Source organism: Taurulus bubalis (assembly GCF_910589615.1).
Source record: "Taurulus bubalis genome assembly, chromosome: 13".
NCBI lineage: Eukaryota > Metazoa > Chordata > Actinopteri > Perciformes > Cottidae > Taurulus > Taurulus bubalis.
In genome coordinates this window covers 11,832,887-11,848,573 of record NC_136601.1, presented here as the reverse complement: position 1 = coordinate 11,848,573, position 15,687 = coordinate 11,832,887, and the positions used below count along the sequence as shown (strand labels likewise).

At 39.6% G+C, this 15,687-nt stretch overlaps 1 protein-coding gene across 1 annotated transcript in view; it reads right to left on the bottom strand.

Annotated features, from left to right (window-relative positions):
• Window positions 1-305: 305 nt before the first annotated feature.
• Window positions 306-15,687, bottom strand: part of macrod1 (mono-ADP ribosylhydrolase 1) — a gene marked incomplete at its 5' end in the record, with an annotated part of 94,480 nt that continues 79,098 nt past the window's right edge. The window contains 5 exons of the mRNA XM_079229000.1: window positions 306-749; window positions 4,318-4,399; window positions 8,994-9,067; window positions 10,758-10,788; window positions 13,357-13,478. Coding sequence (XP_079085126.1) covers window positions 715-749; window positions 4,318-4,399; window positions 8,994-9,067; window positions 10,758-10,788; window positions 13,357-13,478 — 344 coding nt within the window. The 3' untranslated portion in view covers window positions 306-714. The remainder of the gene's footprint in view (window positions 750-4,317; window positions 4,400-8,993; window positions 9,068-10,757; window positions 10,789-13,356; window positions 13,479-15,687) is intronic.

Below are 15,687 nucleotides of genomic sequence, written 5' to 3'. Positions count from 1 at the left end.
AAAACAAAAATGCATTATAATATATTATCAATATAAAGTAGAAATACTCTTGGAAACTACAGTCCAACAGTCCTCAGTAAAGTACCTACTTACGTACTTTTCACCAATGCTGGCAGATAAACAAAAGCCCTCTTTCTGTCTCCTTCACATTCAAATGCTAAACAAGCTAAAAAGTAAATGTTCATGTGAAGTATTCCCTCGTCACGCCCCAGTTCACTGACTCGTATCGCATCTCGAGAAATAATCAATTCATACACACTAAGAGCCTGTGTGATTCATTTTAATAAGCTTTTGTCATTGACACACACACACACACACACACACACACACACACACACACACACACACACACACACACACACTGGATTCCCAATATGTAAATAGCTAAGCACACATAACTCATAGCTTGATGCAAAGCTGATCACAGACCATAAAGGTCAAGTTAGAATGCAGCTTAAGGTCACATTTTTCACAAGAATGATCAATATCATTTCACACCTTCATCACAACACGTCTTTCACCCATTCAACAGAAGAACTAATCGACAGCTGCTGAACATACAGAGTGCACTTCAAAAAAAGCAATCATCCGTTTAGGAGTTGCTTGTATCTGCTGAAGAAGGTCTTGATCTGCGACAACAAAAAGGAGGAGGAATCTGAATGTTGAGCGTAGCGGTTTGTATCCACAGCAACCAAATCGGACCAATCCACTCTCTCAGAGTTTACTCTTGACTGTGGCCTCTGCTGGCGCTGGGAGAGAAGAAAAAAAAGTGTCACACAACAGAAGAGACCACTTTACCTTGGTCATGCAGCAGTTAATAGCATTTTGGCTTTTGGAGCTTCTTGTTGCTTCAGAGGCATCTGTTTGTGCGGATTAGTCACTCAGTCCAACGCGGCTAAAGACACACTGAAAACATGCAAACACATACACATCAAACCGACAGCCAGTGTGGGTCGTTTCCAGGTGTTGGAGACGCGTAAGGTTTATCGTGGAGACTTGGAGGCCTGCCTGCAGCCGACAGTTCCGGTCCATCTACCAGCCAAGCACCGCTACCACTCGCTCACTGCTGCTACACAGTCTGCTGTACATCCATTAGAGGAGAAAGACACCAATAGCTTGTGCAGGATTTTGTTTTTAAGGGACACACCTGCATTTTGCGAAAACAACCTCTCTAGTCAACCAATCCAGTGTGAAGATGTGAAAGTGTTGATTTCATGCTTCAAGTGAAGAGTTGATGCTGTAGCTTGTTCAGAGGTATAGAAATAGGCCCCATTTTAAAGCATTATATATAGAATTCAACTTTACAATCTGACCATGAAATAAAAACTAATATTACCCACAAGCCTTTAAGGCAAAAAGTGTTGCCCACAGTGCAACAGTTTTCTGGTGAAGTCTGATATCAATTCTCTTTTTTGCACTGTTTTGTTTTCCACCAACTCCTGAGGAAAATATCCGACACTGTTGCTGCTAAGTGCTCCACTATCTTCACCAGCCAGAATACAGTGTGTTTATCGGTCTTCAAAAAACAGCTGCCTTTTTGCAGACCACACAACCAAAAGGAGTGAAAGGTGCTAAAACGCAGAATATATAAACCCTTAAAACAAGATAGAAATATGTAGAAGTAGGTTTTATATACTATATAATTTCCTAAAACAGCTGGTGACAAACTTTAGCGAACAGTTAAAGGGACTATTTTCAGCAGTGGATTAATAATCACTCAATGCTCTCGTGAGTATTACCGACAGCAAAACAGTAGATGATGACTCAAAATAACATTCCACCAAATGTGGCTCATTGGCATGTTTTTACTACTTTCTGGACAACACTGGAGCTTTGGCTAAATACTCGTTAGTAGGATCAATTGTTGGTTCTGGCATTTTCATTAGATTTATTGAGAACAAGAAAATATAGAATAATACCATTAGTATCCTTTCAGCTCATACTAACAACAATAACAAATCATATGTTTTCATATTTTTTGTAAGTGTGAGGTGGATATTTCTGCTTTGTCATTGATTTGATTCACAAAACACTTTGTAAACTTCCTTCATGTAGAGGTTTCTGCATAAAGTAGAAAGTACAAGAGCATCGCAGTTTGAGATCCCATTATTTTTAGCTATTGATCTTCCCTGAGGCTGCATTCAAAGGAGAGAGAAATCCTTCCTGCTTTGGGGCACTACTGGTCGGATCGGTCTGCAAAACGATAAAAAAATTAAGACTCTTAACCCAATGTCTGACTGTAAAGCTTATGTGGGAGATACGGCTGCAAAGTTGATTGGATTCTGCTCTTATTTTTAATAGGCTGCTCCTCTTTGACTCCTTGTCCGTCTGGGCACATATGTGAAACACTTTAAATCTTCCGTCTATAGTGTCTTTTTATCTCTGCTGCTTTTTTTTTGGCAAATGTGTCTTCAAACATACTGAATTGTGAAGGTGGGAAAACAACGTTAAATGCATACCGTCTATGTATAGCCTTGAACTGTTAAGCAGCATGCATATTAATGATATACAGGGTGATATATTCAAACCCTAGAGGCATTTCTCTGTTGCTTCGGCTTTACTGCCACAGGCCATGAAAAACCTCTTTCCATTTAAAATTAAACACAACACTCCTTGCTTTAGTTTCAATGTCAAACTTCACTGCATCGGCTTTCTGTTGTTCATGCTGTGAAGATTTAGTTTGTTTATTGTGTGTTATGTTATCTTTGGTGTTACCTTCTTTTTTCAGTTAATGAATAGCTTCTATTTTTTGTCACAACGCTGTGTGTGAATGTTAATATAAAAATGAACAAAGCTTGATTATTCTAATTGCTTTGTAAGGTCTAAAAGCATGGACAGAGGCAGGTTGTAAAGACACAGATTTAGATCCACAGTTGTTTACATTGCCAACTTTTTATCCTAAGAACATTAGAGTTCAAGTGACCCTGCTTCATCTGAATAATTCAGATAAATGTACGATTTTTACCAGATTAGATTCCGGACTGAGCAGCTGCTAAAAAAACTTGTGGAGGTGAACATTTGCAAACAAAATTGTTTTGTTGGTCTTGAGTTTGGCTTTTGCAGCAGCTGCGTGCCAAACAAAAGCAAAACAAAAGAGCAGAAAACACAAAATGGTTGAGACCTCTCTCAAAATGTTTTAGAGGGGTGAGTTTGATTTATAGCAGCGGTAAAGCAAGACATTAGAGGTTAAGGCTACAGTTGTAATACCAATGCTTAATTTGAATAATTGAGTGAATGACTGATCATGTTTAGAAGCCCAGACTACTTGGCATTGTAACACTATCAATCACGGGTGTAATCAAAACAAATGGGTGAAGTCATCATGTCACAGCTTGAGCCAACATAACATTTACGTATTTACTAAACTTCCTTTAACAATGCAGATCAATCTGCAATGATGGCACACAACTTTTGTTTAGTCTTTTTTGAAAAGCAGGTGAGACGGGACGTTCAGATTGGAGGAACCTTGGAGGCTAGAAATGTGGTTGTTATTTTCATTGAAGCCTGACACTTTTCACCTTTAGAGAAGGAGCTTTTCATTTTGTCTTCCTCACCAACAGTTTCATAAACTAGCTAGCTTGAGCCAGCAGTGGCCAATGTTGCAAATATTGTCAATCCTGGCTGGAGATGTCAGGGTTTGCTCTCTGAATATAGCACTTCTATTTCACACAAGGGTTAAAACTGCCCATCTACAAGCAGACCAAATGTAGTTATTCCTTTTGGCCAAGCAAACTACACATGTTGACACACACCATGCTGGTTACCTGAACAATAAGCTGTCATTGGTCAGGCTAAAGGGGTGGACACAGAAATGAGGGCAAAGCACAGACGATGTAAAAAGGTTCTTAAATGTCTTCTTGCATACTGTACTTGGAAAAGAAAGGCACACACACACACACATGCTTACTTTCTGAGAGTGAGATCAGACAAACCACAATGCACAGAAGGCAGGTTTTGATAAAAATGTTATTTAAATCAACGGGTGTAAACATGGGTGTACGCGTATGTGTATTAAAATGTCACTGAATGTATGTGTCTTGGGAGCAAAGTATATGTCTATTTGATGTAATTAAACACAATTAAGTGCTATATATACACATACTATTATGTGTCTAATGACCCTTGTGTATGTCTGACTGCATGGATGTGCAACTAGCACACAGAGGATGAAGCAGCATGTTTATCACACCACTGTGTGTATCTCCATTTGTGTGTGAAGTCAAATGAGCGAAGCTGTCACTGTATTTATAACAGTGTGTATGCGTTTGTGTGCGTAAATTACAGTGTGTGTGTGTGTGTGTGTGAAAGACTACTCACCAGCAGGGAAGTAGAGCGGGAGGGTCTGCAAATACAGCTCCTTATCCGTCGGCAAGAACACACAGAAGATGACTCTGTCCAGCTGACACACACACACGCACGCACGCACAACACACAATGACCTTTATTACGAGCATATGCAATAACCGTGAATTCATCAACAGCAGGAGGGAAACAATGTAACAGTGTGTGGCAGCAATATAAAGAGAAGGCAGCTAATGCATCAGTCCATTACGCCCCTATTAGCTTCCTATTATATACCATGCCACAACACAGTGCATATTACACTGTCCTGGGGACACAGTGCTGGAAATGTACTGTGTGTGTGTGTGTGTGTGTGTGTGTGTGTGTGTGTGTGTGTGTGTGTGTGTGTGTGAGAGAGAAAGAGGTTAGAGACAGAAGAATTTCCTGTGTAGATCTATAAGTACTTCTATTGCAAAAGTGTTTGTGTGTCCGGATGCATGTATAAAGCAACTCTGTAACTGTGTTTTTGTGTGCATGCCCCTGAATGTTACACTGTGTGTTGCTTCTTTAAGCATAAGGCTGTCAGTTTCTCCAATACACACACCCAACATCTTAAAAGTACATTTGTGACATATGGCGACCTAGATACATACATATGTGTGTATATACATATATGTGTGCGTGTACGCACGCACACACACACACACAAACACTAGCTTTTAAATAATATTAAGACACTGGCCGAGTGAGTGCAGCTATTTTACAGCAATAAACAATAGTTATGCCCTGTGCTCTTATGTTCTTTAGATCTCTGCAGTCTATAATAGTTACATTATATTCTGTACAGCTGGACAGCACTATATGTGGCCTGATGATTAAAGTTACTGTGGCTACAGTAAAAAAAAAAAGATGTTTCAAGGGATTTCAGCTCCCCAGTGAACTCCTATTTCTCAGCCTCTAACAAACATTATTACCTCCCTAACGTCTCTCCAAAGGTTTAGACTTTTCCGTTTTGGTGTGAGGAAGGGCAATTTATAGCCCAGCTGTTTCCATCACTTCCTGCTTGGTGTGGAAGTTTAACTGCCACTGCTCTCAGCAGCCTGCTAGCCTGCAGTTTAATGCTTGTTGCCCAATTACCTTCACTTGCCAGGATTTGAATGGAGGCTAAAAGAGAAGATATGGAAATGTTCGGTAAGTAACTACATCCTCTGGACTAAAGTCTGAAATCTCTAACCTCCACACCGAGTTGCATCCACTTGTGAAATTTGTCAGCCTCCCTCATTCAAATTAAAGCAAATGCTTTGCGAGGAGAGATGCAAAACGCTCTCCAGAAAACAGTGGCAGTGGGGAGCTAGTTTTTATACTATTTAAACAGGGACACTGGAGCTAACAATAACATCCAGAAAATGTCATGGGCTCAGAACTGCCTTTAAAGCAGTGGTTCTCAACTGGTCTGGTCGCGACCCAAATTGAGGAACATTCTCAACTTCTCAAATGTATTTAATGAAAAGATGGTGTAGTTTGAACCTGAGATAGTACAGAATATGTATGCCAACACAAAAACAAGTTTAATGATAAACCGAAACGAGCAACTGGTGGCGATGCTAGAGAGGGAACTATTCCCTTTTACACTCAATTAGCTGCATTTTAATTAAAAGCCCAAAAGTGCATCAATAACGAGGTATTACAACATACATAACAATTCAGAATCTCCAGCCCTTTTTAAACAGACTCAACAGCTTTCATGCACAAACAAAAAAGTCGAACGACTAAGAAGTAGAGTCAAAAAGACTCAAATGACCTAACTAACTGAGAATACACACTCACTGAATCTATGACAAACACTTTACTATGGAACAAAGTCACTGTGGAGCAGCTTTTCCACAAATAAAAAAAATGCAATTCAAAAGAATTCATATATACAAAATTAACTGTTCTTGTGATTACCTCATCATTAGGTAAATACTGAAAAACATTGTGCTTTACAGAAAACTAGGCAGCACTCAATTCTCCTCACGACCCCAGAGTTTTTTCCTGTCATGCAGGCAGCGCCATCAGTTGTGAATTTCAGTAGGCTGTTTAATTTAATTATCCTAAAAACCCAGAGTCTCCCCCACCAGTTGAGAATCACTGCTGTAAAGCATGTAAACACTTTCTTCTCAAACAGAAAGTCTGAGAACAGCAAAGTTTATTGTTCACGTCTTGCACAGATTTCCTCTCCCTGATCGTCCCTGAATAATTAGGCAATTCAATGCACATATGACACTGTATTTTGCTAACTTTTAGTAAGCATTGAGCAAATTATATAAACAATTATTTTCAAAGTGTTAAAAAATGATCGGAGGTCCATTTAGGAGCTTCTCTGGAGCTTTAAGTTGTATCACAGGATCCTCAGCAGCAGTTAGTTTGCGCTGGTTATATAATTGTAGATGTTAAAATGTCTCTTTTTCTAATGCCAAGAGAAACATTATCTAATAGATTGTGGGATTCCCGGTAACAATTCTAGCACATCCACTGTGTAGGGTTTCCCCATGGGGAAGCCTGTCAAGTGCATACGAGACCTTTGATAAAAGTCATGTTTTAAAAGAAATCAGCATGAAACTCTAGCTGTCGCTTGCTGTGTTGCTGGAATTAGCCAGCTAGCTCCATCTGATCTAATCTCTAACAACAGCTGACATTTACATCTGCAAAGTAGAATAGAAAAGAGTGCCCACTGTTTCAAAAATCACTCACGATTTCCTTGGTAAATATGGTGCAACTATCATTATCTTCCTGGTAAACTAGTACAGTGAGCCAACGTAAACTCGTCCTTTCCAGCCTCCATTCCACTGGCTTCTGTAACAAATGCAACCCCTCACTCAATTTACTGAAAGAAATGAAGCGTGGTCCTCATGTTTACTTTCCATAGTCTAAGACAAAGCAGGCATTCACTACAGCACCTACTATAACAAATAGAAACCTTCAAAAAAACTACTGCACTTATTTAGAAATATGAAGCCATCCACATGAGAGACATTCTGTCGAGATCTGTCCCAAGACATCTGCTGATGACGATCATGTGATCTGCTTCTTTCTATTGGAGCCCCACATTATGGAACTATTTGTCAACTGAACTCAGCGAGTCTCTAGCGTCTGTTAAAACTAGTCTTAAAAAATGTATATTTCTAAAAGCTTTTGGAAATGGTTGATGTATTCTTTTATTTTTTAGAGTTTTTATCCCGATTCATCTGATCTTATTAATTGTATTGTCTTTAGTTCCTCTGTGCTCGTATCCTTTAGCCTTATTCACATTATATCTGCCTTGTTTTGTTTTATTATCTTTTGTGAAGCATTTTGTAACTTTGTTTAGATAAGCTTAATAAACAAAGTGTATTATTATAAATCATTTTGTTCCCCTAAACTTTCAGGTCAACTGGGAATATCATTTGTAAAATATAACATCGATAAAACTGCCCAGGGTTTTACTTTCTTGCAACAGTTTAGTTGGTGCTTTACAAATAAATGATTCATGGTATTTATTATTACACTTGATGCAGGGTGTTGGCACAATGCCCCGTGCATCGAGTCCATTTGGTTTGTCTTACTGGGTGTGTAATTTTCAATTTAATTTTGTAAATTACAGCTCTCCAAGTCAGAGTGAGACCAACAGAACACTGAAAATGTCAAATGGAGCGGGTTCAATTAAAGCTTAAACCTCCTCTGATGAACATTCTTTATGCAAATAAAGGCCGTCTCACCATCTTGTTTGTTAAAAAAATTAATTCCAGAATTCACCTGACAATAAAAACAATCCTGTAAAATTCAACCCTTATTACACCCTTTAAAAAAAACATAGTGGAACAATTTCTGGGCAGAATTTAAATTAGAGGTGCGCTGATTTGGCTTTCTGGTCTTGTATTCAGCCGTTCAACCCTTGTGTTGTCTTGGGGTCAAAATGACCCGTGTAATATGTATGTGTGTAGATGGGTCATTTTGACCCCAAGACAACACGAGGGTTAAGTCTTGCTAACTGTTGTCCTCCAAGGTGAGACGTGTTTAATGCTCATTTTGCTGAGCTTGGTGCGGCTGATGGCCTCAGTCGACTGGTATTGCTACAGAGACTCTGGAGACGCCCGCTCTAACAATAACATCGTCAACACCCTCTCTGGGAGGTGATACAGCGCAGTGGTTCAGAGACAAGAAGAAAGATTGAAAAGAAGAGTGAGAGGAGACCTGACGAGTAAAGGAGGAAGAAGGGAGGAGAGTTTAGAGCATGTTAACGACTGATTGGAAAGTTTCCTCTTTGTCCCAATCACACATCCCCCCTTCAGTCATCTGTTCCATCATTTTGTCTGTTCTCCGCCCGCTGTTTCTCCGGAGAGATATTGTGTGTGTGTGTGTGTGTTTGTGTTAGTCGGGTTTAGTCCCGCAAGGAGCCAATTAAAACGCAGACTTGGCCATGAGCATGAGAGCCAGAACTTGGGAGTGTGTGTTTAAATGTATGTTTTTGTGTGTGTGTGTGTGTGTGTGTGTGTGTGTGTGTGTGTGTGTGTGTGTGTGTGTGTGTGTGTGTGTGTGTGTGTGTGTGTGTGTGTGTGTATCTGTTTTCTCAATGCACCCTTCTCCTCGCTCCCACCAGAAAACAAATACAACAGCTGTGAAAGGAATAATACCTTAAGGAAATGGGAGGAAAAAATTGCCAATCATGCAGACACAAATACACCCGCACACACCTTGTCGTGATGTTCATCCAGATACTCCCTCACAGTTGCCAACGCCTCGTGCACCGCCTGCTCCGGTGGATATCCTACACAAACAAAAATATACACACAAGTTGCAAGAACAGGTGCAGTGTCAGATCTGGGTGTTTGTATTAGGTCGTTTTTTTATTCCCCTATTCCAACAGTCTGTGTATTCTCACTTCCTCTCATCCCAACTCGCTTATTTCGACGAGGTGCTGACACAACGCACTTGTTGGTTACGAGGAGACAGATGGAGAAAGACTACCGAGCTTCTTAAATATTCATTCAGCGACCGAGACCTTTCTGTGCTCTAAAACTACCCCCACTGCTGGAAACATAAAAATTCATCATCTGGCCAAACTGCTCAGCCACAAACAAACACACACTGTGTGATTATACAGTATAATTATTCTATACATCAGGAGAGTGTGTTTAACATGTGAACAAAAGAGGAATGCATGAGGGCGCAAATTACCACTGAACAATGCATTGTGTCAGCAGCAAATACACACAATGCAAGAGGTGTAATGTAATCTATTGATACTCGATATAAACAATTGCACGGCCACTATCGTAGATAATAATAATGCAAAATAGTCTCATTCATCAGATGAATATTCATCTTTAAAATGAATAAACAGGTTCCACCTACACAGGTGCCTTCACGTAGTGGCCTGTTCTCAGGACTGTGCTTGAATCACACCTGCCATACTCTTTGGTAAAATATGACATTTAAATACTTAGAATTCGAACAGCAAATGGGATTTGAGTGAATCGTAATGCCATCCAGATTAAGTGGAATCAGCACGATGAGGCAACATTTTTAAGGATTGCAATTGCAAAGTTGCCAAAAGGTTTCTTACATTATACTTTCTTGGATGGTAAAGCATGATTTATGTTGTTATGGTTACTACGGATTCCTCCAAACGGCTTCACATTAGACACTGTGCTCCCTTTGCTCTGGGGTAATACACCCAGCATGACACAGTTGCATCTCCTATTAATGTGAGAGTAATTTGGATGCAAAAGCCCACAAACATCGAACAAGAGCGAGCTGCACCCAGCAGGAAGTTCGGCAGTGTACCAGTTAACAGGAGCCCCATCTCAACACGACACGGTCTCCCCTCCATTATCTTATCATTTCATCAAACTTGGTTGATACAGAAACGAGTACGGTTAACAGCTGTTAAATCCATCTCAAATTTAGACAATTTAGTTTCTCGTTATTCTCAAGGACGAAAGAAAAAAAATGTACCCGGGAAAACACAGCGAGTCAATCAGAACTTTGGCCTTATCCTTTCGAGCAACAGGAGAGAAGTGTTTACAGCCAGCCCACAAACACAAACGCACCCGAGGGAGTGTTTAAGCACTATCCTTGACTCACTCTCTCCTGCCAGTGTGAAGGGGATTACAGTCAATCTGACACGATCTCCGTCCCAATCTATCTTAATCTGCCGGTCTTAATCCAAGGCCTTAATCTGAGAACCACCTCTGGGCTGCAGGAGATAATGTGACAAGTGGCACAGGGAGGCTCAGCACTCTGGTTAAACAGACACAGTGAACAGTGTACAGTGTACACACACACACACACACAGTTGTTGGATGAACATTGATTTTTTTTTTTACTCAAAGACAAAATCATCTGTTTCCTGGAGTAACACAAACACTACTAAGTACAGCTATGATGATGAAAACACAGACAGACAGACACAGACACACACACAGACACACAGACACACACACACACACACTGACCGTAGATTCCAGTGGAGATGCAGGGGAAAGCCTGCAGGGTGAAGATGACAAACAAAGCGGTTACAGTCTGTTGCTGATCACATGACAGTCTGCTTCTCACACACTCATAGAAATGACTTCTGGATCTCAGCTTTTCTTCTCTCTCTGATTTTCACTACTCTTCAAAGAACATCATATTTTGTTCAGGAGACCTTGTGTGAAATTCCTTCTTTCCTCAGCATTAACCAGACATTGATATAGTAATTAGAAATGTGGACGTGGTGACCATCAATGTCATAATAGTTATAATCTACAACATTCCAGTCCTGGTTGTTTCGGGAACTTCGGTGGTTTCTTTCTTTTTAGCTTTTTCTGTTCGAGGAGCAGAGCAATGGAACTGTCTCCCAACAGAAATGAAAGTACAACACGATTTTAAGGTTTTTAATAAAAGGTCTTAAATCATGGTTAAGAGAAAAACAACATTGTTCACACATTTAACACCCTTATACTTTTACTTTGTATATGTATATATGTATGTATCTGTGAATGTATTCTATTTTATCACATTTTTGTATATTTATAAAAAGCCTCCTGTGGACATGTGTTGGAAATTAGCATTCACTATATACACTCAACACAGTGCATCTGGTTTTTTTTGTGCATAGCTGTGTGCTAGGAATTCTAATGCCATTGTGATGTCCACATCAAATAAAGAAGAGGAGGAGAGGAGGAACTCTTGGTAACAGCAAGTGAGGTTTTAACAATAAACATGTAATAGAAAAACATTGAAACAAACCACGGCCTAAAAACAATAATTGTGTCATAAAAAGACAATTCATTTTTTTCATCATGCTGTGAGTGACTGTGATACATTTTCAGGATAGACTTATAAACTGAGTTGTTTAAGTGTTGGTTCTCAAAAATGAGAAGTAAGAGCCTTTTCGCCTGCAGCTCAATGTGGCTTTTCCACAATAAAAGTCAACTTTTTCTGCAGTTGAGTGAGAAAAAGTATGTCTCAAAATGATCACGATGCCGTGAACCATGAACCACAAGCCTCCGGCTAGAATCCAGTTTAATTGTTGTTTTTTCATCCTGTTGGGGACCTTTCATTGCATCTCCCTCGTTTCCTGTCATCTCTCTACTCTGCCAATATAATAAAGGCATAAAATGTCCACAAAATAACATTCAAAAAATAGTCCTCACATGTCTATATGTACTCCGAAAGCACTTTCATTGTGCTTCATCTGCCAACGGAATTTCAATTCGTTTGTGATAAATCCCTCTTTTTGCTACGATCCCTTGACGCATGTCAGCAAATGACAAAAGTCTAGAAACGCAAAGAAAGAATAAAGTACTAAAAGACCAACTTTGGTGGATACTTTTCATTTAGCTGATTTAGACAGCTGAATGTGGATTTTGTCCCCTTTAAATTAATTTAGGAAGATACCACCGTGTGACCAGTAGACAGTAGGAACTGAGTGAGAAAGAAAGTTAGAAAGGAAAGTCAAACTTTACCCAAAAACATGAAAACTGCTAAATGGTGAGGTATTTACTGAATGTACATTGAATCCCTAATTTCCCAAAAAATGTCAATGGCAAGTTTAAAAAATGTTTTGTGATATAAATATTTTCGGCATTACAAGTTAAAGTCATTGAGATCCATGTCAGGCAGGTTCATGGCACACCGCTGGAGTGGAGAAAAGCAGCCAGTAAACTTCAAAGTAAATCAAATCTGGCAGATTCTCAACCTGCTGTCAATTCGTGCGTTTACGAGCAGATGCCAGGAGTCTCTGTGTCTACAGATCTCTTCATTTCACCAGATTGCAGAGTTGGCAACTCAGGGTGAGAGCACACACGACTCACAGGTTCCTCGAGGCGAAAGGTAAACAAAAGTCAACGCAGGTGAACTAATAACAAAAGGAACATTTGGGATTGTAGGCTAAACCAATAAAACCATACTTGACTTTACTCTATATAACAGTATCAATTAAATCAAGATGTTGTAATTACGCCTCTAAATTTACACATTTTGAAGGTACATTTTGGGCATGAAATAGAAATGAAATGAAAACCATTAAAATAAATGCTGTAATTGCTTGTTTAAAAAAACATTTGCCGTTTGTGTGAAACTCACAAGTGTTTTTAAAGACTACTCTTGTGGAGTGAAACTACAAACTCTCAGCACTTTTCCTTCTTCTACTGTACCTCTGACTTCATTTTCATGTTGCGTTGGTGTTTTTCTTTGATTTTACCACCTCACTCTGTTGTGAAACCACTGCCTGGTGTGCATCATAAAACCTTTCTACGACTCAACAGTCACACCTGCAGCTCCTGTTCTCCTCTCTGAACTATCTCAGTCTGAATGTAGAGTCCTTTGTAAAAGAGAGAAAAAGATCCATCACATGTAGATTTTCCAGCCATGACTCCCTCTCTCTTTTCCTCCTGCTTTATTCACGTCACAGTCTTCGGTGGTTCTCTTCCTTTAACCTCCGTTTTAATCTCAGGCTTCTGCACTCCTTTGATTTCTCCATCGCAAAAAACAAACAACTCCACTTCAACCTCGCTTTTTCTGTTTCTTCCTAGCAACCATCCCCAGCTTCCAGCACCCCTCCGTCCTCACCACAGAGCGTGCAGCGTTTTCGGTAGCTGTTGTCAGGCTGTTCTTGTAACACGACCTCAAGGCTTTCTTCTCCTCCTCTCCCACTTCTCCTTGTGCAATCGGCCCCACAGTGTGGATCACATCTGCAGAGACAGCGAGAGAGGAGAAGATGAAACACTTCATACTACAGGGTGACAGATATGAAAATAGAAGTAAAATACGTCCCGGGTTTAACCTCCCCAGTCAAACATCCATTTATTAAGTGTTTATTATGACAGCAATGTTAAAACTATAGTCTTTTATCAAAAAGGAACACAAAATGAATACAAATCAAAACAATTCAGCCCAAGTGTTCATATAAAAAGTCAATTTAAATATTTAGTCCTGAACGGTTTCCCACTAGATGTTATTTTAACATTGACTAACACTAAAATGTTCTTTGTCATGCTAATTACAAATATAAGATCAATTCATTTAATTATAATTAAATTAAATAATTAAACTGGTACGCTGGCTGACTGAGATAACTTAATTTGGTAGATTAATGCCATATTCATGCCAGAGTCGTCATAATTTCGAATTTACGACTTGTAAATAGTATCCACGTCAACATTCATGCCGTGACCGATTCTTCTATCAACTCAGCGCTTTAAAATATGGAAGTACACGAAAACATCGGCCAAAGTCCACCATTGAATTAATCAAACACACATTAAGTGCATATGATGTTTTAATATAAATGCACAGTAAATGATGTCACAGATTCTGCAGCCACACAACTGTCCCAAGGGGTCCTGTCTACTATATGTGGTGTTGATGTGTATTATCTTTCCTCTGTGTTTGCCTCTAACAGTCAGACTTTAACTGATGTAATCGAGTCAAACGTGTTCCCCTCAGGCCAGGAAAACAAAAAAGCACACATGAAGCCAAACAGGAACCTCACATCAAAGCTGGCTCCTATTGAGAGCATGTTAGGTGGGCCATGTGTTTCACATTTCACTCAGCAGTGTTTGATCGCATAACAGGCTCAATTCATATTTACATATTTATTTTTAACAGACATTCAGAAGTCTGTAACCAGGTTGCAGCCCTTATCTTCTCATCCATATACAGTAAAGTGATAGCGTTAGATGTACCTGACCAAGTGGCATCACAAGCTGCCACTGCCAAGACCTGATGACCTCCAATATGTCTGCCAGAGGCTGTATTATGTCCTCTACTAGCGGTTTTAAAGGAATCTCACATACATGTTTTACTCTTTCTTGAACTACAATTCAATTCAGTTTATTTTGTATAGCCCAGAATCACAAATAACAAATTTGCCATGATTTTTTAATTTATACACACCTGTATCAATTTGAAAATCCCATTTTCTTTGTCGCTCTCAGCTAATTTACAGCAACAATGCATTTAGCCGTTTCTAATACTGATATAGAATCTTTCCATTTGTTCCGTCGTAGCTGCTGGAACTGTCTGTCAAGTTAATGCATGTTTGTTTTCCCAGGTCTCTGAAAAAATATTTCAATTGGATTAATTGATTTAATAAAAGTGTAAATGAATTGAAGTGTATTGAATGGAAGGCAGATGCGAATGAGAAAACAGAGAAAAGGGAGATGGAGGACCTCACAAACAGAAGCTGAGTGAGAAGAGAGAGAAATGCGGTTTGCCTATGTATGCCAACCCCGCTGATACCACACATTCTGATGAGGCTCAGCGTGTCGCTCTCAGTGTGAAGACCAACGCTGTGATAAGACCTCGTCGAATCACCCCCCACACACTGAATAAAATCCATTTCAACAACATGTTTATTTTAGTTTTGAGAGTTCTTACAAGGAGCGTCAGCCCGTTGCTGTAATACATCGACTTTGTCGCCATATTTGAGCGGGCAGGATTGGCCTGTGTACACACACACACACACACGTGAACAGGTAGCTGCCTTTTATCTGGATAAAAATGATTGAAACATTTCTCAACCGAATTCAATGAGTCATTTTATACTCAAGGGTTTATGATGTCCAGACTTTGGCAACCACAGTGTTGGCCCTGGAAGCTGAAATATGACATGGATGTCAAGTGTTTGTGAGGTTGTGTGTGAATGCATGAAAGTGCGGTTGCATGTGCGTGCATGGCAGCTATTGCGAATTTGCGCTTGTTTTCCATTAATTTTCACTAAATTCTTAGTGGATTTATGGACTGCTTGCAACGGTCATCTCAGATAACATTTTCCGGAAAGTGCAAGTCACACTAAATCTAAAAATATGTGTGTTCAGATTTGACTGAGTTATGATGAAGGCGGCACTCAGACATTTTATTGCCTCTAAACTACAATAACTTTCTGTTGTTTTTATACGT